General features: G+C 44.3%; 1 protein-coding gene across 3 annotated transcripts in view; it reads left to right on the top strand.

Annotated features, from left to right (window-relative positions):
* FARP2 (FERM, ARH/RhoGEF and pleckstrin domain protein 2) overlaps window positions 1-25488 on the top strand; it is a 1575889-nt gene that overhangs the window by 1285546 nt on the left and 264855 nt on the right. For 2 of the 3 annotated variants that reach the window (XM_069213633.1, XM_069213632.1), the window contains one exon: window positions 21596-21759. In XM_069213633.1, the coding sequence (XP_069069734.1) occupies window positions 21596-21759 (164 nt within the window). Of the gene's footprint in view, window positions 1-21595; window positions 21760-23277; window positions 23397-25488 lie in introns of all 3 variants that reach the window. The other variant, XM_069213634.1, reaches the window with a different exon arrangement.

The raw sequence follows: 25488 nt of genomic DNA, 5'->3' as shown, positions 1-25488 counted from the left end.
CACTTTTTTATTTTGAGAGGGAGAGTACCGGCATATCTCAGGAAAAACGTAATACTTTTAATTGGAGAGTACCGGCACTTCTCAGAAACAAGCAGGTACTCTATTACAGAGTACCGGCACTTCTATTTTTCCATTTAAAGCACTGTTGCAGCAGCCCCTAACTGATGGAATGGCCTTCTGCCACCTTCACTGTGACAACTCTTCTGCATTTTGTATTGTTTTTGAGCATAGTGATCTTTCACCTGTGGTTTGCTGTTTGTTTTGCTACATGCAAGAATCCCCTGGTGGCAGCATTTGTCTCAAAGCCAATGAATAAAAGTGTAGTACTGCATTTAGTGAGACCCGAAGCTTACGGAAGACCTTCTGAGATGAGTGATAACCGTAACTGTGATGACTGAAAATATTAAATATTCACAATCCCAACCAAACTAAGACTTCCGGTGATTAATATTCACCATTTTGCTGCATGCCTCCTCAATTACTTGCCAGGACCAGCAACTGGAAATCAAAGTACAAATCATTCCACTCACCACACATCCAGAAACACATCGTGAAATAAACGTGCTAAAATAAAAGGTGTGAGAAGAAGTAAATTTACCTTCCTTTAGATGTAACCATAGGCAGCTTCATGACAGTGCAGCTATGTCCCCCACCAGCAGTCAAAGCGCGGAATGCCAGGCTCCTGCATCGAAACAGACAACAGAAACGTCGCCCCATTTTCGCCATGTAAAATATGTTATCCTGCAATAACTGTTGTTGACCCACCAAAATTGCAGTAATTGCTCAGCCTTTGACACGTTGAGGCACAAGTATGGCAAAAAGAATCACTTTGAAAGAGGCTACATGCACATCAAGCCCACCCAGGGCTACAAATAGCACTGGCTCCACCAAAAGGCAAAATGATCTTTTAACCCAAGAAGAACACCTGCCCAGCGCAGACATGTTTCCAGTACAATTTGATGCCAGCGTCTCAAACCAGTATTGCCTCAATGCTCAATGGCTACCTTTTTTGTCTCAGCACCACCATCGGTGCTAAGGCATGTACTGATGCCATGGCATCAGGATAGAGGGTTGCCTCTTACAGGCAATCATGGATGCCTGAGCATCAAAGAATGTATTCGAAATGTGCTATATGCCTACCTATCTCCGTGCCCATAACACTTGGCTGTCCCACTGCCAGCTCAAAGGATGTCAGAATAGCATGAATACTGAACCCTCTGAATACCTATTTAGTGACCCGATGGTCTGATTCCAGGCTGTTTTTGAAAGGAATGGAAAGCTAAAATAGAACCATGTAAATCCAAGCATTGATGACACCATTCAAGTGGCTTTAGTCCCTCTTCAGAGTATTTCGTTTCCCCTCTGCAAATTGAATGTGAACATAGGCTGAAACAACTCAGAAAGTATCTGAACCTACATTGTGGTTGTCTCCCATTGTTATGACCAGCACCCCAAAAGACAAAATGAAATTTGTATGTGGTCACAAGCATCTCTCAAACAAGGCCATCAGGCATGAAAAACACATTTGAACTGCAAACCACAACATCTTCGCAGACCTGAATGTGGTTACAGTTTTTCAAACCGACTTTGGAGCCGGCTTTTATCATCTTGAACTAGAACCAATATCCAGGTCTAGCCTGACGTTCTCCAGCCATGTAGGGCAATGCAGGTAGGATATACCATATTTTGGTGTGTTAACCACAGTATAGTTTCCTCAAAGCTACTGTTTCTGCTGGAAGTCTTGCTCGACATCAGTGATAATATTGTAGCCTGTGCTGAGATATGTAGTCTTTAACCTGCATGATAATAATATTTGTGCTTTTGCCCATGGCACTTTACCACACAGGTAATTTATTTTAGATGACTTAAATATTATGTCATTTAAAAAAGGGGTGCTTTAAAAGATAAGAGGTAAGGGGTTTTTAGAGTTAAGGGGAATTGAGTTAAAAGGAAAATAAGGGTTTTAGGATTCAGTAGAGATGAGAGACAAAGCAAGGTAAGGTGTTTATAGGGTCTGGGTAGGGTAGAGTTAAAGAGTTTAAAACATGTGGGTTGGGGGTAACCCTCCCCAAACAGAAAAAGGAAAACATTTAAAAAGAAATTGGGTTTGGTGTAGTCCCCCCCCCTCAAATAGTGTGTGTGTGTGTATATATATATATATATATATGTGTATATATATATATATATATATATATATAAGTTAAAGTGATATTATAGTTAAAAATTTCAACAATAGCTCACTTTAAATTAATAAAAACCTTCCCAAAAAATACAATGAAATAAACAAAGGTTAAAGGAACGTTATAGTTACATGAAAACGTCACCTAAAACATACGATTTTAAACAAACAAAACCACTGACAGTTATAAATATATCACGTAACTATGACTCTTCTCCTTAAATAACTATAACTTGCACCCCCACCATGCATGCTAAGCTGGTTTATATCATTTCAGATGTTGCAGTGATGTTATCAATTATGTCATAGATAGAGCTTGTCATAAGTGATGTAATCTTTGAGATATTAAGCATTGGTGGATCTTTGGCAGATCCACTGTTCCATTTTGAAAATAAATAAATTTGTGGCCACAGGGACGGTGGGGGGGCGGGGGTGTGTGTGTGTGTATATGTACACACATATACACACACACCGAGTTATGGATATTAGACGATTCCACTCCATTTTGTGGTAAATGCATGCATGGTTAAACCCTGTGTGGTATTACAACGCTTTGTAAAGTTCGACACGTTGTAATGTCTCTGTGGTACAGGCATGTAGGTTTAAGCCCTGCATTGTAACATCTTATATTCTTGTGCCACACATGACTAATAAAAGACTGGAGTTGTTGCTGCAATGTCTGCATGATACTGGCCTCTGGAGTGCAACAGTCTCCAAGTCAGTCAATTAAATGAGAAGTTTCTTTTAAGGATTGCCAGCCACTAAAGTGGATTTATCAATAACTTTCACTCTGACTAATAGACCACCTTGAAGCATGATAGCTAGGGTGGGAACCCTATTGCATAGCAATTCTTTGACTGGATGGGCAGGCATTGATTAGTGATGATAATGGTAATGTGATCAGTAATTTGTGAAGAGTGAATATTGTTGGTTTAATGTTATTAATGCTCTTGTTGAAAATTATTATAAAAGAAAAAAAATACGTATTAGTATGCTGTATGTTTGTATTGCTGCTTACACAGTTGGCTCCCAAAGAAGGTTGCTACCAGAAAAAGTATTGGGCTTATAACTTCGGTTCAGGGCCTTTAACAACCTGTATAGCCCTCAGCATTGGGCTATATCTGATAGAGACATCTAGCCCGCAGATTCCTTACTTTAGAATCTTCCCCAGGTACCAGCCCGGATCCGCAAACTGTTTCCCATAGTACGTCTGTGTCAGTAGAGGGCGTTACGCGACTCCGTAACAACATCATCAGATATCATGTCAGTGGAGCCCAATAAACTCCCCCGCTGACACGCTGAAGTCAGTTTCTTCTTCTTCTTCATGCTTGCAACTGTTGGTCCTGCAGTTTTTCAGCCTACTTCAGCGTTTTCATTGTACCGAACAATGAGCTTTCTATGTCTTCGGTGTTTAAACCCTTTGTTCCTGTGGACGTCAGATGTCGGCTGCAGACCCCCATTCGGTTTGTATGTGATGCCTGGATAAGCACCATGATACCAACAAGTGCGGCTACTGTCAGCAACTTCAACCGAAAGCTACCTGAGAGCATTGAATGAAGCTTCTAGCAGTGAGAATGTCAGTCATCTCGGGCTTCTCATCGAATGAGGTCTCCTTCTCAGACTGATGTCCGTCCACAGGCCTGTTAGCGGAGTCATTCTCATAAACACCATTCTCCATCAATGTCCAAAGGTAAGTCTTCAGCTAGGCCTTGGACATCGGTTGACGAAGCCACTCCGGCGCTGGTGCACAGCCCTTCAGGGTTCCCACCTGCAGTGCCGGTATCCGATCTGCCGAATCTGGCAAATTTGCTAGCGCGATCAAAGTCGAATCCATCTCCGTCTTAAGTCGAAATTGACAGCTCACCTTTTCGACGTTGGTCAATGTCTGGAATGGCCCAAGTCATCCCTGTCCTTCCTCCACAACAATCTCTCCTGTTGATCCTCCTGGGGGAGATGGTGGACAGGTGGTTGAGGAGTCGAACCCTCCTAAAGACAACAGCTGGCTCATGACTTAGCTATTGCTAGTGGCTTGGATTCTTTTCCAGCCTCAGGCCTACTGTCTCCCCCTGGACTTGCTATGAAGGCGACTTCCTCCATTGCAGATATGCTGAAAATGGTTGCGAATGTGTTGGATCTGGCTCTTCCTTTTATGGAATTTGCTTCAGATCCCCTAATTGATGTCCTCCATCAGGTTCATTCAGGGGTTGAACCGGTGCTTCCTTAAAGTGAAGCGCTACATGATGTCTTGTTGGGTGCTTGGGTTAAACCTAATTCAGGGGCCCCTGTTGGCCAGGCTATATCCCATAGGCACCGACCTGCCACTGGTGATCCGCCCTGTCTAATAAGACACCCTACTAATCGAAGTTTGGTGGCACAGGCCTCGTTAGCCTTCCATGATATGGAGTCTCTTCTGCATGTTCCACCTGATAGTGATTCCAGGAGTCTAGATGCCTGTAGTAGGCATATTTTTCCTTCACAAGTTTTGCTTTACACTTTATGAACACATCTGGTGTTCTTGGTTGTAACTCTCATTCTTAATGGGACTCAATGGCGCCCATTTTACTTTCACTTCAGGAAGACATCAGGAGCACTCTTACTCCTATTGTTCAGGACAGACACCACGCAGCTAAATTGATCATTCGTTGCAGCATGGATCCCACTGATTCTGTGGGTTGTGTTGTGGCTTCCTCAATTGTGCTACGTTGCCGTGCCTAGTTGCATACCTTATGGTTTTCAGAACCAGTCCAATCCACATTGCTTGACATGCCATTTGATGGTGCCTATTTATTTGATGCAAAGGATAATTCAGCTTTAAAGCATTTTTGTGACAGTAGGGCTGGAGCACCACCTAAGTGGTTTTCTCTACTCTTTGGCTAGTTCATACTTCTGAACTGTAGCTATGGTGTTCCTTGTTCTTACAGATTTCTTCAGAAGAGTCTTGCTTCGGCAGGTTTGTTTCAGTTTTATGTTTGTTTTGACATGTTACAACCTTCCTAGTATGCGTGGTGGGTGTTTTGTTATTAGAGTGCTCTATTCAAGTGAGACCATATGGAGCTTTTTAAGCCTGATGTTCCAATTGCTTGATTTCTACTTCAAGTTTGTCTATAGTACTCTCTTGCAGGGTTTTCAATGTTTTCCTGCACCTGAATCAAGGTGATATCATTTACTTAGTTCTGACTACAAGCTTGTGCTTAAGAGTTGTTACCTTTATGGTGTCTACCATACTCTGTGTATTTGAGTATTTGCTGGTATGCGTGAGAACATTTATTGATGATGTATAGTCCTTTCATTGTGAGCTATTACCCCTTCAATTCAGCTTACAGAATTGCTTGCAGAGGGTATAGAATTGCTCCCTTTGCATTGAGTTAGTTTTTCTCACTTGTACATTATGGCATATGCTTGTATCCCTTATAGAGAACTGGAAATATTACCAGTCCTTTAGCAGTGTCAGTATATTGTTTATTTTCTTCTCAGAGACGTTTCTTATACCATTTCTACAAACCTGAAGATGTTTTTTTACTTAATACCTTTTTTACTGCCATTCCCTTAGCTGTTGCTCTACATTACTTGTGGGGTACATTTACTTCTCTCTGTGATATGGTCATTTCAGTTCCTCCAATTTTGGTAAATTTGAAACGTTACAAGCAGGATCTATCTTCTTTAGGACTTTAAGACTTTCCTTATTTAGTCTTTAAGGTTTCATATTGGATACTTATCACAGTTTATTTATTTTCTGCACTTAGTGTAGATTTTTTCCATGGTGCTACATGCTCTTCAAACATAATGTCTTCTTACAATGACGGGCCTCCATGGCAATGTATCTCTTTGCAGATTTTCTTTAGTCTTTTCTATAGACTACTTTATATATGGAATGTTTGAGGGTTAATCAGCAATTTTGTAATTGCATTCAAGACTTCCTTCTTTTCTGAAGGGTTTACTTCTTTTCTAAATAGACATTTTTCTTTGTTGTGTTTGATAAGGTTCATTATTGGTAACTTTTATCAATACAACTGTTTTCTTCTTTACATGACTCTACTGTTGTCAGTTTGGTTCCCACGCAAAGACGTGTTTTCATATGGGGGAATTCATTAGACTTGGACAGGTGCTTTTTGTTTAAGGATCTGTAAATGTTCTAGCTTTTTTTTTTTTTTTTTTTTTTTACCCTTGCCCCCTTCCTGGTCATCACTAGCTGAGACTTTTTCACTATATCAGTCCCATCTTGGGTATTGCTTCTCTACCAAGGCCTCTTTTACACTTATAGAGTATGTGTCTGTCTGTCTGTGTTTAGAGCCACAGGATCAACAATACCAGCTCCCTCCACAAAGAACACAGTGGCAGCCTCAACGCCTTGATTGAGGAAAAAAGTTTATTGCTAATAAAAGGCAAAAACACCCGACTCGTTTCGGGTATCTTGTCCCTTTGATCAATGGTTTGGCCATCGTTTTATACGACCACATTTAAATACCATTCCAGTGTGCATAGTGATTCCAACATAAAAGATGGAATTTTTAGTCAAAGCTCAATCACATCAAAAGAAGCATAAACTTGTCGGCCATTTTGAATTCTCCTCGTTCACTGTGTAAAAAGCTTTCTCATCATTCGCTAAACAAGTTTGATTCCCAATACAAGTGCCAGATTCACAATCAATCAGGTCCAAGTGGGCAAATAATCGTTCTTTCAAGTCCATTGATTATTCTATAAGCAATTTTTAAATGTCCAATTAAAAGGGTACAGTAGCTCTTTTGTCCAGAACATAGATGTGAAGATACAGCATTTAATCTTGCTCTATGCCTCTTTTCCTGGCTGCCCAATTGTAAAATATAAACAAGTGAAAAATGAGAAACCCAATGTCAAACAAATAAAACCACATGATGGCACATTACGCAAGGAGAGATTGATTAAATACATCCATGCACATCAGTCCAAATGTACACCCCAAATCATCATGGTTCAGACTCACCGGGTGCAGAGTATGCAACCTGATGATCATTCTAGATTCCAGTCTTCACAGTTCTAGCATTCAGTTGCCACCTCTCTCATGTACTGTGACACTGTTCGGTACCACAAATTGTAACAAATTGACTTATTTGTCATGATGTGTCTAAAAATGCCTGCCAACTGGATATGTTTTATCTACATGAACAACCACTCTCATGTGCTCTAAAACTCACTTATTGGATTTATGAATTATGCTACCCATGTAATTTTTGTTATATTTGCAATGCAATGGATAAACACAATAATCAGAGTTACAAGTCAGATGTTTCTTTACATGATACATGTTTGGTACTGCAGGGAACTAAACCTCTTTGCAGCTTTTGCTGTGTTTACATGCTTTACATGCACCACAAACAAAACAACCTTGAATCAATGAAGCCTGAGCTTTCTGTGGTACCAGCCACTGACTTAACAAGTGCTGGAGAGAGGGGCTTTTTCTAAAGGTAAACTTTGTATAATCATCTAAAATATTATTCAGACTATCATCTGTTTTCAACACATGTCAGAATTTCTGGAAGATATTCCTCACTTCCTTAATCTTACAGTGGTGTGTTGTAATAAATGTGATGGACTCACTGCCCTTTTCTGCTTTTTTTGGTATCAATACATCCTCCCTTTTAACCTGCTCAGCCCTGTTCAGAGCCTTCTTCACTGTAACATTAGAATACCCTGTTTCAATGAACCTTTCAGTCATAATTTCTGCTTCCCTAATGTAGGCTGCATCCAGTACTACAATTTCACTTGGCCATTAGCAACTCCCAAATGGACTGCTATTGATCAAACGTCTCGGGTGACACCTGCTCGCATGGAATATGCTATCACCTGGTGTTTTCTCTCTATACAGTACACTTTCCAGTCTTCCATTGGCAACATGTATGTCAGATTGATCTGTCCCTTTACATGGTCAGAGGTTCGGCTCAATGGCATCGCTGTTCCACATGGTAGAACATGCTGTGTTAGTCTACATAGAAGACCAAATTGATTTTTCTTCACTGCTTCATTTGGTTTTATTGTCCTACCTCGTGGGTAGTGTGATTCCTTCCACAATATTAATGGGGTGTTCGCGCAGGTACATGTAGTTCTGTTACTTCCCCCTAACACTGATGGGTCGTATTAAAATGGATTATTTTTCCATGTTTTTTATTTTCTCGGCCCCTTTATCGGTAGTTCCTTCCGGGTGTCTTAAGTTGTGAATTATGTTAGGACTTCCCTACATTCTTATAACTGCCTGTCCTTTTGCATTCTTCTAGACCGGTTTTGTTCCCAGACTATATAATTTCTCCATGGTGCTATATCCATGTTCTTAACATTCTTTCTACCTTTTTTTATGGCTGTGGTCTTCCACATTTGTTTGCCTAATGAGGATGTGCTTCCTCATTATTCTTATTATGACCGAAGGTCAGTTTCTTTCACTATTGATATTTTAACATGGAAGAGCTTTTCCCATGCTGTCAAGTTTTATGGTTTTATTATCTATGGTTACTTCCACAGGTTTTGATATTGTGGGGTCTACTTTTATTCTCTTAATTACTCCGATTGTCTTGGTTTTTTCTCTTCTTCTAGACCGGTTTTATAATCTTTGGAGACTTTTTTTTTATGCTCTCAATTCGCAGCCCCCCCCCCCCCCTGGAGTAATATCTTTGTTATCTGATTCTAAAGTAAGGAATCTGCAGCTAGATGTCTCTATCAGATGAACAAGCTACTTATTATCTGCTAGAGACAGGTTCTAGCCGCAGATTCCTTAACAGCTCTCTTATCCTCCCTTCTCTGTGAACTGTGTTCCTCTTTTGTCTCAGACGATTCCCTTGGAAATCAAAATTGGACTTTAGGTTTCGGTGATTGGCATAAAAGTGTCTTTTGTTCAAAGCACACTGGTTTAATCTGCAGCTTCTATGCGTGGCTTCATGTTTTGATCATGGAAAATAGTCACAGAAGAAACTGATATCGGCAAATTAGTTATATGGACTCTGCTGACGTCATATCTGGTGGACGACATCGTTATGGAGTTGCACGATCCAAGTTTACCGACGCACAGACGTACTATGGGAAAAAGTTTCCGGATCCAGGCTGGCATCTGGGGAAGTTTCTAAAGTAAGGAATCTGCAACTAAGACCTGTCTCTCCCAGATAAGGGAGTACTGAAGGTAAATAACTTATTCAATAATGCCATTTTGTATCCATTACTGTGTACATTAACCTTAATATGTAGCAGAGTAATTTTGGGATCTGAGGGGAACTTCTATTCCAGCACATCTCCCAATGAAGACAGCACACCCTCACAAAAAGGGGTAATCACTTTAAACCTCTTAAATTTATGAACAAGGTCCTCATTTTGTGTTAAGCATCTGAGACAGAGCGGTGAATCTACCACCTCCATTTTCCATAACCGGTCTCGGTTAAAGTAGGTTCTACGTAGATATTTTAGTTGAATGAGTTCAAATTGTGATGCAATAGCAGATTCCCGCGAGGAAGCCAATGCGTCCCTTCTACCACCTTCAGCGAGTGCACTCATGCCTCTCTGAGACAAGTAAAGGAGTAAAGGAGTCTGTGGTATTATGTACCAGTGATCTGCAAGAGGTTTTTTTTAAAATCTGTTTCTAGAGATTCGTCTCCATTTCTTTGCATTGCTACACTTTAGATGATTGCACTGATGTGATTTTAACAGGCTTTGAATGCAAACTATTTTTGTCAATTCAGGACATGTGACCCTTTGTCTGTCGTGCTCCCAGGGCTTAGAGACATCAGAGAATTGGGGCCCCTACTCTTTCCATCCTATCTCTATACTCTTGTACTCCTCCAATCCTCCCAACCCACCCCAATCTAATCATCTCCATTTTATTTCACCCCACTCCAATCCAAAACATTCTGCTCCACTCCAAAACAATCTGTCCCATTTCAGTCCAAAACAATCTGCCCCCACTCCACTCTGGCCAAATCCAAAACATTCTGCCATACTCCCATATTCCCCACTCCAATCCAAAACAATCTGCCCCACTCCAATCCAAAACAAACTGTCCCACACCAGTGCGTCCCACTCCAATCCAAAACAGTACGCCGCACTCTAGTCCAATTTACCTCACCCCATTCCAGTCCACCACAATCCACCCCATTACAATCTACACCACCAATTCAATCTACCCCACAACAATCCAACTCAGCCCACCCCAGTCCAGCCCGATCTACTCCACTCCAATCCCATACACCTCACTCCAATCCAATCCACTCCCCTCCACCCCAACCCATCTCTCTCCAATCCATCCCTCTCCTTGCCACTCTAATCCAAGCCACCCTACTCCAATCCAATCCACCTGTTGGAAATGGTTGGTCCTCTCTACAGGGTTACCCACAAACTGTTTGCCTTCCTCCTATTATTTTTTGGTGGATTTTTGCTGGTTGGCCTTAGGACTTTGTGCACTTTACCACTGCTAACCAGTGCTAAAGTGCTTTTGCTCCCGCCTTAAAACATGATTTGATTGGCATATATCCTGATTGGCATATTTAATTTACATGTACGTCCTGTGTAGAGTGGTATACCATATACCCATGGCCAGTACATGCTACCAGTAGTCATGCATCACTTAATGTGCCACCCACTTAAGTAGAATTTTAAAACATGTCCTAGGCCTGCCATTGCAGCCTGAAGGCAGTGTCCCACTGCCACCTCAACTTGACAATTTAAACACTTTGCCAAGCCTTAAACTTTCCTTTTATTACATATAAGTCACCCCTAAGGTAGACACTATTTAGCCTATAGGGCAGGGTGCTGTGTAATTAAAAGGTAGGACATGTATGTTTTAGTTTTACATGTCCTAGTAGTGAAAAACTCCCACATTTGTTTTTTCACTATTCTGAGGCCTACCCCTCCCATGGAATAGTAATGAGAATTCCTCATTATATTTAATAAACTTTACTTCCTAAATCAGAGGTGGTAGCTATCTCATGTGCGGTATCTATGAACTTGCAATGATAAACCCTCTTTAATGGTAAACTCTGATTTATCATCACAAGTCTGAACATGCCGCTTTAACAAAAATGTTGGCATTTTCCTGCCCCTAGCCCTCTGTGTCTGCTGCCTGCCTAAGTCACTTGACTGGTTGTAACCGTCAGTAGGGACTTTAATTCACCCCAGGCAGTCACAAAGTAAGGGGACTAGCAGAGCCTAATTTGGCCTTTAACTTACTTCATGGGGGCAGAGCTAAGCACAGCCCCACTTGCAACTGAGTATACTTGGCTGTGCCACCACACAATAGGCTTAACAACCCTGTATTGTAAGTGCAGCCAGGTAGGAGCCAGGGCAGGGGAAGCCGGAAATTCCTGGAACTTCAGAGAACCTTTCTGGAAACTACACCCATCTTCTAGGAGCAGGGCACCAGGGTATAAAAATAGGGCTCACAGACCCACTCTTCAGATAACCACTGGAACTGTGGAAGGACTCTCAGAGGACTGCCTGTTGCTGTGACCTGCTGTGCACTCTGCTAGACTGCTGCTGTACTTGGAAGGACTGCTTTGCTGCCTGGAACATACTTGGAACTTTCATTATCCATCCAGTCTCTATCCATCCTGGACTCTTGGTTGTGGTGCTAAAGGTCAGATAGCCAATTTCCAAAACTGAGGACTTGCTATTTTGAACCTTACATTTAAAACAATCGGAACTCTGGTTCTACTAATTGGATTTTCATGGTTTCAGTGTCAAATAATTTATTAACATTATCTCTATTTTTCTAAATTGGTTTATTTAATGTGTTCTGTTTTCACTTAGTTGCTGTTCGTGTACTGCATAAATACTTAGCACATTGCCTCTAAGTTTAGCCTGACTGCTTTTTGTGCCAAGCTAACCAGGGTTAAGCACAGGTTAAATTGGTGACTTTATGGGGTTACCCTTCAAAGGATTGTGGCACCCCAGTCAACCAATAAACCAATTTCTCAAACCACCCCACTCCAATCCATCACACACCAATCAAGCCCACTGCTACCCAATGCACCTCACTCCAGTCCACCCATACCACCTCAGTCCATCCCACTTCAATACAATCCACTCTAATCCACCGTACTCAAGCCCAATCTAGTCCACATTAATGCTCCCTACTCCAGTCCAATCCACCCCACTCCAAACCACCTTACTCTACCGCACTTCAATCCAGTTACACCTCTCCAATCAATCCACCCCACACCTATCCAGTCCAACCTACACCAATCCTATCGAGCCCACTCCATTCCACCCTCTCCACCCCACCTCACTCCAATCCACCTCACTCCAATCCACACCACCCAACCCAATCCACCCCACCCCAGTCCACCCCATCCAATCAATCCCACCCCACTCAATCCAGTCCACCCCGCTCCGATCCACTCCAATCCACCCCAATCCACTCTACCTCAATCCAATCAACCACCGTTAAGACTCATGTCCACCCAACTCAAATCCACCCCACTCCAATCCAGTTCACACTATGCCAGTCCTACCCACCTCTCCTCAGTGCAATCCACCTCACTCCAATCCGATCAACCACAGTTAAGTCCCCCCCACTCAAGTCCACCCAACTCAAATCCACCCTACTCCAATCTAGTTCACCCAATGCCAGTCCAATCCACCTCACCTCAATGCAATCCACCCCACTCCAATCCAAAACAATATGCCCAACTTCAGTTCAATCCACCTCACCCCAATCCAATCCACCCCACTCAATCCCAATTCACCTCACTCTGATCACCGCCACTCAATCAATCAATCAAAATTTATTAAGAATTAAGCGTGCTACTCACCCGATAGGGTCTCAAGGCGCTGTGGGGGGGGCAGCCTGAGGGCTGGGTGGAAGGCATGGGCACAGTCTGAAGGGACTGCGCAGCGTGAGGGACCAGCCGAGGACCTAAAGGCAAGGTAAGGGGTCACTCCCTGCACCACGCAGCAGCTGCCATTAAGAAGGGGAGGTGGGAGGGAGGAGCAGCTGGGAGGCGGGAGCGAATGGAGGCACAAAGGGGGCAGGGAAGAACGGCTCGGGGGAGCCACGAAACGGGCGGGAGAGGAGCACACAACAGGGCAGGCACAAAAAGTGCTAGGAAGCACTAAAACAGTACAGGGCACAAAAAAGGCACAATTTAAAACCGAAATACAATGCAAGTACAGGAGACACAGTTACAGACCTTACGGTGAGCAGCAGCGAGGGCGGGGGGCAGCCCGAGGGTGGGGTGGAAGGCACACGCACAGTCTATAGGGGCTGCACGGCATGAGGGGCGAGCCCAATACCTAAAGGCAAGGTCAGGGGTCACTCCCATCCAAACCACCCCACTCCCATGCAATCCAACCCCTCCCTATCCAATCCTCCCCACTGTACACCAGCCCAGCCTAATCCACCCCACTCCAATCGACTCAACTCCAATCCAGTCCACCCACTCTATTCCATTCCACCCTAATACAATCTGCCCCACTCCAATCCAAAACAATCTGTCCTACTCCACTCTGCCCCACTGCAATCTGTGCCATTCCAACCCAAAACAGTCTGCCCCATTCCAATCTGCTCCACTCCAATTCAAAACATTCTGCATAATTCCAGTCTGCCCCACTCCAATCCAAAACTGTCTGTTTACTAATCCAGAGCAATCTGCTCTACTTTAATCCAAAACAACCTGCCCCACTCCACCCTTCCCCATCAATCCCAAACAACCCACTCCAATCCAAAAGTCTGTCCCACTCCAATCCAATCCACCTCACCCCAATCCACCCAATTCATCTGATGCCAATCCACCCCACTACAATCCAGTCCACCACACCAATCCAATCTTCCCCACCCCACCCCAGTCCAATACACCTCACCCCAAGCCAATCCAATCCAAACCACCCCAATCCACTCCAGTCCAATTCGCCTCACTCCAGTTCTGATCCACCCCACTCTGATCCACCCCACTCCAGTCCAATCCACTCCACTCCAATCGAACCCACCCCACTCCAGTCCATACACCCCACCCCAGTCCATGCCACCCCATCCCACTCCAATCCACCCGACTCCAATCAAGTCCACTGCAGTTCACCTCCCTCCAATACAATCCTCTTTAATGCACCCCACTTCCAATCCTGTCCACATTAATCCACCCTACTCATGTAGAATCCACCCCACTCCAAACCACCTTAATCCATCCCTCATAATCTATTCCACCCCTCATAATCTAATCAACCTCATACCACTCCAATCCACCCCACACCAATTCCAATCCACCCACACCAATCCAACCCACTCAGCCTCGCACCAATCCAATCCACCCCGCTCCATTTCACCACAATCCAATCCACCTCACCCCAGTCCACCCCACCAAATCCAATCCACACCTCTTTCCAATCTAGTCTACCTCAACCCAATCCACCACACTCAATATAATACATATCCCTACTCCATCCCACTCTAATTCACCCCACTCAATCCAGTCCACCCCATTCAATCCAGTACGTCTCACTCCAGTCCACTCTACCCCCATCTGTTCCTCCTTAATCTGGTCCACCCCAGTCCCATCCACCCCAGTCCCATCCATCCCAGTCCGATCTATCCCAATCTGATCCACCCATTCAGGTGCACCCCACTCCAGTCCACCCCTCTTCAACCCACCCCACTCAAATTCACCCCATGCCAATCCAGTGTACCTCACAACAGTGTAATCCACCCAAGTCCAATCCACCCCTTTTCAGTCCACCCCACCAGAATCCAATGCATGATACTCCAATCCAGTCCACCCCACCACAAATCTTCCCACCCCATTTCATTCCACTCCACCCCACCCCAATCCAATCCATCCCACTGTACTCCAATCCTCCCCACTCTACCCCAATGCAGCCCACCCCAGTTCATTCCACCACACTACCAATCCGATCCATCAACCCCACCGCACTCCAATCCACCCTACCTCAATGCAGTCCACCCCAATCTAATCCAACACACTGCACCACAATCCATACAACCCCACTCCATTCCAATCCATCCCACTGCAGCCCACCACACCCCAGTCCAGTCCACCCCACCTCATTTCAATCCACCCCTCCCCACCCCAAACCACCGACCTCACACTAATCCACCTCACTCCACTCACCACACTCCGATCGACCACACTCATCCCAGTCCAATCCACCCCACCGCAGTTCAGTCAACCTCTCCCTACTCCACCCAGCCCACCCCAATCCAGTTCACCACACCTCATTCCAATCCACCAAACTCCTATCCACCCACTTCAGTCAGTACACCCCACTCCAAACCAGTGAATCCAATCCACCCCTCTCCAGTCCAATCCACCCCACTCCAGTTTAAGCTAATCCACCCGCTCAAGTCCATCCCAATCCCATCCACCTCACCCCATTTCAATCCACTCCACTCCATCCACTACACTCTACCCCAATCCAATCCACCTCACTCTACCCCAATCCATCCCACTACCTCAATCCACTCCAACCCACTACCCTATTCCACCCCATCCCACTCCACAACACTCTCTGCCACTGACCTTTAATCCCCTCAACTCTACAACACTCTATTCCCCCTACTCCACTCTACGACATTCCAACAAATTCACTCTACTGCACTCTACTCCCTCGCTCAACTTTGCCACGCCACTAACTTTTAGCCATGCTGAACAGGAGCCACACTGGTGCACAGCATGGCAAAATCATTGCCAAAGCCAACAGCTCTTGAATAGGTGAGACCTATTGGGTTTGAGATGCTTGTTTTTATCAAGCGGGCCTAACCAGTGCCAGAAACGGAAAACATTTACTCTGGTATGCCATAAATTGGGGGTCAAATTGTGCAGCAGGAAAGTTGTGGGGTCACTGTGGGCAGAGTCGTCAGGAGCAGAGTTAATTTATGTTTTCAAACCTCTGTCCCAAAGAAGATGACAACAAGGGCGTTGGGCGAGTGTGAGTGTTAAGGCACTTCCTGAAGAGATCTTTGTATGCTCAGCAATTTCCGAGGTGCAATAACAGTACGATAACCCTGGTGATTAATGCACCAACTGTAGACTTCTTTGTGCAGGCTAGTAAAAGGTTTGACTCATCAAAAAATAGCAGACAGTGTTATTGTGCCTGATGTGAAGCACATCCTGCAATATGCAGTTCGCTATTATTATTTGTAGACAGCTCAGTGAGACACAGCTTTTGTCGCAGAGATCCATGTATGTTTGCATATTATAAACTACACTCCTTGTGGCATAGCACAGTGAATTATGAGCTGGCATCAGGCAGCTGCATGCAGACAGCAAGAGTCTTACTGTTTTTTGCTCAACCTTTTGTTATTTTAAGTTTTCAAAAAAGGATTCCTTTGGGTAGTGGTAGATACCTATTGGTACAGACAACCCAAATCACTAAGGGCCAGATGTAGCAAGATATGCTTTTGTGAGTCTGAAATTGCGAGTCGGTGTGACTCGCAATTTCAGACTTGCAAAAGCATATGCAGAATGGTGTCTCAGACACCTTCTGCGACTCGCTATGGGGTCGCAAAGACCCACCTGTGGGTCGCTTTTTGCGACCCCATAGCGAGTCCCTGCACTCACAGGGATGGTGGCCTGCTGAAGTCAGCAGACCTCCATGTCTGTGACTGCTTTTTAAATAAAGCAGTTTTTTTTTTTTTCATTTTGCACCCGTTTTCCTTAAAGGAAAACGAGTTGCAAAATGGAAAAAATACCGAAACCATTAGGTTTCGTTTTTTCAGAGTAGGCAGTGGTCCATAGGACCACTGCCTGCTCTGAAAAAATATTTTTGTCGACATTCACAAAGGGGAAGGTTCCCTTGTGCGAATGAGTTACCACCAGTGTGACACTGGTGGTAACTGCGAGTTGCTTTGCGACCGCATTCGCGGTCACAAAGCAAGTCTGAATTGCGATGCGAGTCACAAATAGGAAAGGAACACCCCTTCCTATTTGCGAGTCACATTCCCAAATTGCGAGTCGGTACCGACTCGCAATTTGGGAATGAGCATCGCGGGAGGCCGTTTGCATGGCGCAAACTGCGTTTTTCGCAGTTTGCGACATGCAAACGGCTTGCTACATCTGGCCCTAGGTTCTTGACCTTATGCACCTTTCAAATCGTGACTTTGTGGTTCTCCAAAATGCAGATCAGTATGGAAATGAGTCGCCAACACCTTCTCATCCTCATTGTCTTCTACAACATTTCCTCTATATTGACTTTCGCGTTTATGAGTCATTTCCTCTGTATAATGTTAGTGTGATGTAAAGTGCACTCACATATTAGGATGAGTTGCATTATAAACACAATAAATATTACTAGGTGTTAAATAAATAATTATTAGCTGGATTACTCATACAAACATTTACATTCTTACAGTGCTTGTATATCCCTTTCAAAGAGGATTGTAAAAGTAAAAGAAAACAAAAAAACTAGCCACCAAATCATAGTTTGTCTTTCAAGCACTTGTGAGGCAACAGCAAGCTGAATGTCTGTTTTATGCCATCACATTGGCATCAACGTGTTAGGCTTCAGTTAGCCTGAAGCTAGAACGAGGCTCAAAGAGAAGCATGGCCCTTTAAGTAAGGCATTTGAGTTGGCCCGACTCTAAAGAAGAAACCTCCTTCACCCACCAACCTGAACAATGCTGCTCTGAATGCAACCAAAGTGCAGGTGCTCCAATGAATATGTCCCAGTGTCTGAAAATTATACTGGGTCATAATCAGCATATTTCACTGGGGCTGGCTCGTATCCAGCTTAGTAATAGGTATTGGATCGGGTATCTGGATGAATTCCTCTCATTTCCTTCACTGGATATAAGAAATAGTAGATAAATAATGATATATTGCAAAATACAAGATATTTAAATATTAGATGAGTTGTTTTGCCCTCCATTGAGGAACCTTTACCCTTTGTTTTTTATACAATTTGACCATTGTGTTTCCTTCTAGGTGGCTTACTAAACTATTCATGTGTCTGGTGCCAGCAGAAAACACTGTTAATTTTCTCTCAAAGTATATGATAGTCCAAATACTGAGTATCCTAACATCTAAGACCCATAGATTATAAACTACAGATAAAGTGAGCACCCTCATCATTTGTATGAAGGTTTTCAATGAATCTTTTTATTCCTAGCCTTAGTTCATGCTTAACCCTTTGTTCAGCAGAAAACTATCTGACTGTTGGTCTACATGGATCTCAGTGGGTCAATTATGTCAATCGCTGACACACTGAGAGCCATGTAGACCAACAGCACCATGCTGGTTTTTGGTGCTTCTCTGTCTTTGGTCCTTCTGGTTCAAGAAGGTTGGGGTCTGCAATGCGAGTCTATGCCTATGTTGTTTGGGATGGCTTTCACTTTCATTGCTACTTGCGAGTGCTGCCCTCTTGCCTGTAAACCAGTCTGTTGTGTGGTTTTGGAAATTTGATTTGATTCTCATATCTACTCTCATTTGCATTTCCAGTTGTCATATAGTGTCCAGAAAGTTAAGGGGTAAGGTCCCGGGGTTCGATTCTGGTTTGTTTGTATGCTGTTGTAATAGGGTTGCATCCTGTTTTTCAGGTGCCGCCTTCTCTCTGAGTTGGTCTTCCCATCCGCCAGTGACCAGGTCTGGACAATTTTGTTTACTGGCTGTGATGATGGGTTTTTTGGCTGTTTGTTTACTCAGACCTTCCTCCATTGGGTAACATGAATCATGAGGTGAGGGATCTGAAAATAGAAATGTCCACCAGTAGAAAAATATACCTTAGTCGACGATGTTTCATGTAGATATTCTGTCCACCTACAGATTCCTCACTGATCACCATCTTTCCTGCTCTAAGCGGGTTCTGGTGTTGACAACGCAGAATAGAGTTTAGTTTATGCATTGCTTTTACTGCATCAAGCTCTGTTCCACCTTTAAGGGTGGTAGAGGGGCAATGGAAGGACGAGAACTAATGCTGAAGTGCTGGGTTGTGTCATATACATGGCTCTGTGACATCACATCCGGGAGGTGCTGGAGCCAACTTAGGCATATGGCACAACATACTGACAACTCAAAATAAGGTGTGATTTATGCATTGGTTTTACTGCGTCAAGTTCTGCTCCACCTTAAAGGGTGGTGGAGGGGTAGTGGAAGAATGAGAATTGATGCCAAAGTGCTGAGTTGTGTCATATATATGGCTCTGTGACATCACATCCAGGAGGCGCTGGAGCCAACTTGGACATAAGGCACAACATAATGTCATAGAAGAACGTTTGCAAAACTTCCAAATCCAGTCTGGCTCCTAGGGGAAATTCACGAGATGCGTAATCTGCAGATAGGGTATCCACCAGAAAGATTGTTACTGACAATAAATAACTTTTGCTTTTAGTGAAACTCCTAAATGTCATAAAAACAAGGAGAACCGAAGTGTAAGAACAAAGCAGTCTCTGCAGTCTCACACAGTTTCATAAAATGCAGAGACTCGGCTGCAAACTGATTAATACCAGCCTAAAATAACATTCAGTGCATGCAGTCTTTTCGAAATATGCAGGGCAGCAGCTATAGGGAAATTTGCATAATTGGTAAACATGCTTGTAAACTTGCTGTTAATTTGCACAATTGCAGCAGTGTTTTTCATTGCACAATTTCGCCCCTCAAGTGGGTTGAGAAAGGGGGGGGGTTACCCTAAGGGGTGGGTAGTGTATTTCGACTATTTGAGGCAAGCAACTGGTATATTTTCGCTATTTTATGGTCTCCCAGGAGGAGCTTACCATTAATTGGCTGAATTCGGGAAGAGCTGTGAGGTTCCTAATATACTGGGTGTGAGCATGATGGAATTACAAATTCTGATAAAATTGACTGCAGTGTAGTTGATATTCTGTTTGCATGTCTTGGAATGAGTCCAGGACTTTGCCCCGCATCACATCTCCTAGAGTGGATATTCCAGTAATGTTCCATTCCTGAAAGCCCTCCCGTTGGATCACCCGCCTTGATGATTTTACTAAAGCGTGGGAACATCGTTCCCCTCCGCAGTTCAACCACTGGGGGAAGGAGAGGTAAGGGATTATATGGATTGTGCTATCTCTCCACGCAGCCTGTTGTCACAGTCACAATCACATGGGCTTCCTGTTATGTGCCACCTCCACCACCTCTGTCCCCGTCAGGAGCCCATTAGGGTTATAGATTGTATGATCTGCCTGACCAGGAGCAGAACCTGAGGCATGGTACACAGGTGAGATGGAGAGTTCTTGGGTTGTTATCCTATGATTTTCTCGTGCTCCTAAGGAGTAAACGCGTCTTTCATTTTTGTAAAACTTCATGTCTCCTTATGAATCTGAAACTTTTTGTTTTTGGGAGCTCTGGCACTTTGTGCAGTTCGTGTGCTGGTTTACCCTGGACTTGTTTTATGGCCAGGGAAAGGCACATGAAACGCATGAAGCACATTTCTCCGGTTCGGCTTTGCAGCAGTGTTTTCATTGCACAATTTCGCCCCTCAAGTGGGTTGATAAAAAGGGGGATTTACCCTAGAACTTCCCATTTCCCCTCTCCGTCCTCCTGCTGCACTTTAGTGTTCCTTTTTACCATCCATGACGTTCTCATCCTGTGCGAGCCCCAAACCCCAGCAGCTACTCTGCGACTGTGTGCGCGCCTACTTCTGGATCGTGAAATGCCAGTCGAATATATAGATGCACTACTGTAGTGCCTCGAAGTGATATAAGGAAGATGTATGAATGCAGCTAAGTACTGTGAAGTACAAGTGGTCTAGCAAGGTAGGCGCTGTAACCCAGCATTGTCCTGTGTAGGGCCGCCACGACTGGAGCTGTGTCAGATTCTCAAAAGAACTACCGAGTGCTTTAATTGGGCCGATACTGTAAGGTACTGAGTACCGGCACTTTTTTATTTTGAGAAGGAGAGTACCAGCACTTCTCAAGGAAAATGTAATACTTTTAATTGGAGAATACCAGCACTTCTCAGAAGCAGGCAGGTACTCTTTTAGATTACTTAACTTCTATTTTTCCATTTCAGGCTCTGTATGTGACTAATTTGGATTTATCCTAGTTCTATGTGCATTTATCTTATATGAATCTACTAAAACTCAGAGGCTGTACTAGCTTCGTGGACCCTCGTTGAAACTGATTTCTGAACCAATAAAATTCCATACCACTTAGGATGATGAATAAATACACGCTTCTTAAACCATTAAATTGGACGTTCAACCAATCCAGCGTAAAAAACGGAAGTAAACTATTTTTAAATTATATACTGTTATTGGATTGCACCTAATCCTCTTTTAAAGGAATCTTCACCTTTGCACAGTTTTGTCCATAGCCTGATCAAGTGTACATTTGTATTAAGCTAGAATAGGCTGAAGTCATTCGCAAGAGACCAGAACAGCACGTGTTGTAGCTACTTTCCCCTATTTCTGCATGCCTGCAACTTACAGTCACCTCTCACCCATGTGTGTAATGGCTGCAACACCATGTAATGTATTCACTATGTGCTCAATTCTGGCTGCCCTCAGGATCATCGGATGAGGTGTTTATTGAGCAGGAGTCAGAGGATGACGTGCACTCTTCCCGAAGCTCCCTGGAGAGGCAGAGCCATCACCGTGCCAACACCACCATGCACGTCTGCTGGTACCGCAACACCAGTGTATCCATGATGGACCACTGCGTGGCTGTAGAGGTAGCCAACCAGGCCCTACCATCGGCTGTCTCATCACTGTCACAGTGTCTTTCACTTTAGGGGGCTCTCCCCTGCCACAGTTTCTCTGGTGTTGAGGTCTGTCTCTTCTTCGTTTAAGTCTCACTCATGCAGGCTTCTTTCGTATTCACCTCACTTCATCTTCTATTCTATCTCTGTCCGCCTTGGATGCAAGTGTTTGTAGTTAGTATTTTTGAGAGTGAGCTGAAATCACAAAAAGTCAATGTCTCAATTTCCGTATTATACCGGGGCTTGTTGAGAGCTCCCAGACCCGTTTTGAAGGTGATTCTTTGGCTGTGGACATATCCCCCCCATTTGGTACTTCACAACAAGCAGTGGCTGACCAACAGTTAGTAGCTTGCTATCCTGCAATTATGTTCCTAAGGCCGAGTTTGGACGGGCAGAACTATTCCCCGTCACTTATTCAGAAAGGGCATACACTAGTGCACTGTTGAGTGCTTGATGAAATATACTGTGTGTGTATTTTTCGTTAGAAAGGAGTGGCTGCATACGTCGGAGCATGTGAGATCACATAGAAAACATGTAGGGGAAAGAGATGCATAGGCATCCAGGCATAGTTGATGGTTGGGAGTGTCAGTATGTCCAGTTTGAAAAGAAGCCTAAAGGTGAACAATGTGCAGACGTTATCGTTTGTCATGACACTGATGAGTTTTGCATTGAGACGCGTGAGAATGTGGGACTTAACATAACACATCTCAGTTTGGTTGATAGATGTGGCTCCCAGGAGGTACTGAGTGTGTTGCTAGGTCTTTTCTCTTTCTCAACAGTCTAAGGTTACTGTCAGATTTGACCTTTGTTTCTGAAGAATATAAAAGGAATTCATCATCCCTACTCTCTTGTCTTGAACACTACTCGGCTTTAGATGTAACTGCCACCTTCTGTGTCTTTATGTATGTATTTGTTGAAGGCAGTAAATGTATGTAATTACTAATAAATCTTGCATTTGCCATCATGCTGAGCATACTTTTCTATTTCATCTATTTTTGCTGTTGTATCACTACATGTGATTTTCCGTTTTAATGTAGGACACGTTCATTTCATGTCTTATTTCCCTTTCTTTTATCATTCGTCACTTTCAGCTGCATTGGCTCCTACAAACCTGATTTAGATAATTACTGTTTTCATGGTTTCACTTTGTGTAGCGTGTGGCTTCCTTCAGGTTTTCAGGTCCCATTTTCTTCTGATGTCCCCCCTGTGTTTCACTATTTTGTTTGTATTTCCAACTCATGTTCCCACGCAGTTCCTCCTGATTTGGTACTTTAACTTTCTCTGATTTCCTACCAACCATGTTACTGGAAAATCCTGTCAGTTTTTTGGTTTACCTTGGTGTATATCTTTGGTATTCTTCAGCTATGTTTCTTGCTTTCCACATGTACACTTCAGCCAATAACTGTAACAAGACTTGCATGTCCTGTTTCTCTGCTTACTTTACTCCTTACGTTTAATGCTCACTGTCTGGCTTTCTCACCTTTTCTTCAGAGCTTCCTCCTCACTATCTTCTTTGCCAGGGTCAGAAACAGCGACCCAATACCATCAGCCATGTGTGTTGGTACCGGAATCAGAGCCTCTCTTTGACTGATTACCTGTATATGATTCAGGTAAAAACACTGACATTGTTCTAGGTGCAGATTGGAGAACCTGTTGTCATTAATCTCTCCACTCCTTTAGTCGTCCAAACCTATCCTAGCCTTACCACTAACTCTGCTTGTCTTCGTTACTTTTATGATCTTTCTAACCCATCCTTCATCTTGTCTGCCAGCACAGTTCCCCTACTTATCTTAGCCATGTTTTTACTGTGTTATTTTTCTTCCTTTCTTCTTTCTACTTTGTGTTTGTGCCCTGTCCTCTATTACTTTCCCTTTATCTACTTTTGGTGCTTCCAGTACACACCCTGTTCTCCTTGGGTATCTGCATGTACCAGCTCCCTTTAACCTTCTCCGTTGGCCTTGTATGTCACAGCAGTTAGAATTATCTGCACACACCTCTGTCCAATCCTTAAGGCTGGGCTGTATCAGAGAATTACCATCTGGGCTACCTATCCCCTTAAAATGGGATCCAAATCCGAAATGAAACTCCAACTCCCTGCAGTATTAATATCTCATCCATTCTCCCTAATCACAGCAAACACTTATCTGATAGAGACTTCTAGTTGCAGATTCCTTACCTTTGAATTTCCCCAGGTATCAGACTGGAGCTGGAGATTTTTCTTTGAGCAGTACCTCTAAGCGCCATCAGGTGACGTCTGTCGACTCTGCGGGCGTCGTTGGCGTCATGCTCGCCGTGATGACATCATGGTCGTATATAGGCACCACCCCAGTGCGCTGACGTCAGTTCTTTTCTTTCCAAGCCAGCATATGCGCAGATCCGGAGAGGGCTACCTCAGCCATTTTTTGACTACGTCAACACTTTTGTCTAAATTTTTGACAAGTTTGTGGATGCGTCGAGGGAAGTCCCGCAAGACCGGATTCAAGCCCTGCGACTCCTTTCACCGAACTATGTCGTTGACGGATCTGCACCTTGTGTGTCTCTGGTGTCTGGAGCGCGATCACGTCCCGAAGCAAGCGTTCTTCGACTTCACCCTGTAGATCGGATGATATGATGCGGGAAGAGCGTTGACGCTCTAGGCCTTTGTCAACGGAGCCTTCCTCTGGGTCGGCTCCACGCTTCCCCGACTTCCTGGGAGCCGGAGCTACCCCTGCTTAAATTAAGGAATTTTACAAGGCCATGCACCTCATTTTTGGGTGGTCCGACCCACTTTCGGGCACAAGTGAGTCGGTTGGGGTTCTCTCGGTTTCCACAACGACATTCCCCGACGTCGACATTCCTGACGTTGGTTGGGCCCACAGTTGACTTCGATCCCATCCTCATACCCAACGACTCAGAGCCAGAATGACGGGAGCCGGAATGACGTCGCTCAGCGCCAATTCTGTTCTCTATGGGCTCTCCTGCGCCCAGGGTTGATCCAGACCCTTATTCTTATGGGTATGGATACAGGGAGAGTATGGAGGGGACGCTGGACCCTTTAGAATATCAGCTTGACCCCCAAATGGACTGTGTGCAGGATTTGGGTGAAGCCAGTGGTCTAGACCTTCCCCTGACACTGGTATGCTCTCTCCTTCTACCGTGGCTACGGAGGAGGGAGCCTCTTATTTCATAGTGGTGAGCAGGGCGGCTGAGGTCCTGGACCACGAGCTACCTTCTATGGAGGTTAGGCCTAATATCCTAACCAACGTGCTTCAGCCGGGGTCTTCCTCTTCCGAGCCCCTTCTTGCTTTTAATAAGGCACTGATAGATGTCCTTTTGGATACTTGGCCCAGACCCAGCACAGGGGCTCCTGTGAATAGGACGATTGCCCGCCGCCATCGGCCTGCGCTGTCCAACCACTAAATTCCTCACCCAACACCCCATGCCTGAGAGCCTTGTCACCCAGGTTTCTTCTTCATCTGGCGCATTCCCTGCCACACCCCCGGATAAGTGATCAAAAACGCTGGATAATTTGGGGAAGAAGTTGTTTTCTTCCAACAGACTAGGGCTGCGGTCTGTGAACACTGCATGCCTTTTGGGCCGCTATTCCCATACTCTCTGAGATACGGTCGCGCAAGTGCTGCCTGCAGTTCCGGAGGAGGCCCGGACTGTCCTTTCCCAAGCCGTAACAAATGGGAGGGATGCAGCTAAGTTCATGTTTCGTTG

This window comes from Pleurodeles waltl, chromosome 11, assembly GCF_031143425.1.
Source record: "Pleurodeles waltl isolate 20211129_DDA chromosome 11, aPleWal1.hap1.20221129, whole genome shotgun sequence".
Taxonomy (NCBI): domain Eukaryota; kingdom Metazoa; phylum Chordata; class Amphibia; order Caudata; family Salamandridae; genus Pleurodeles; species Pleurodeles waltl.
Note: the sequence above shows the minus strand (reverse complement) of the source record. Positions and strands in the feature narration are given on the sequence as shown.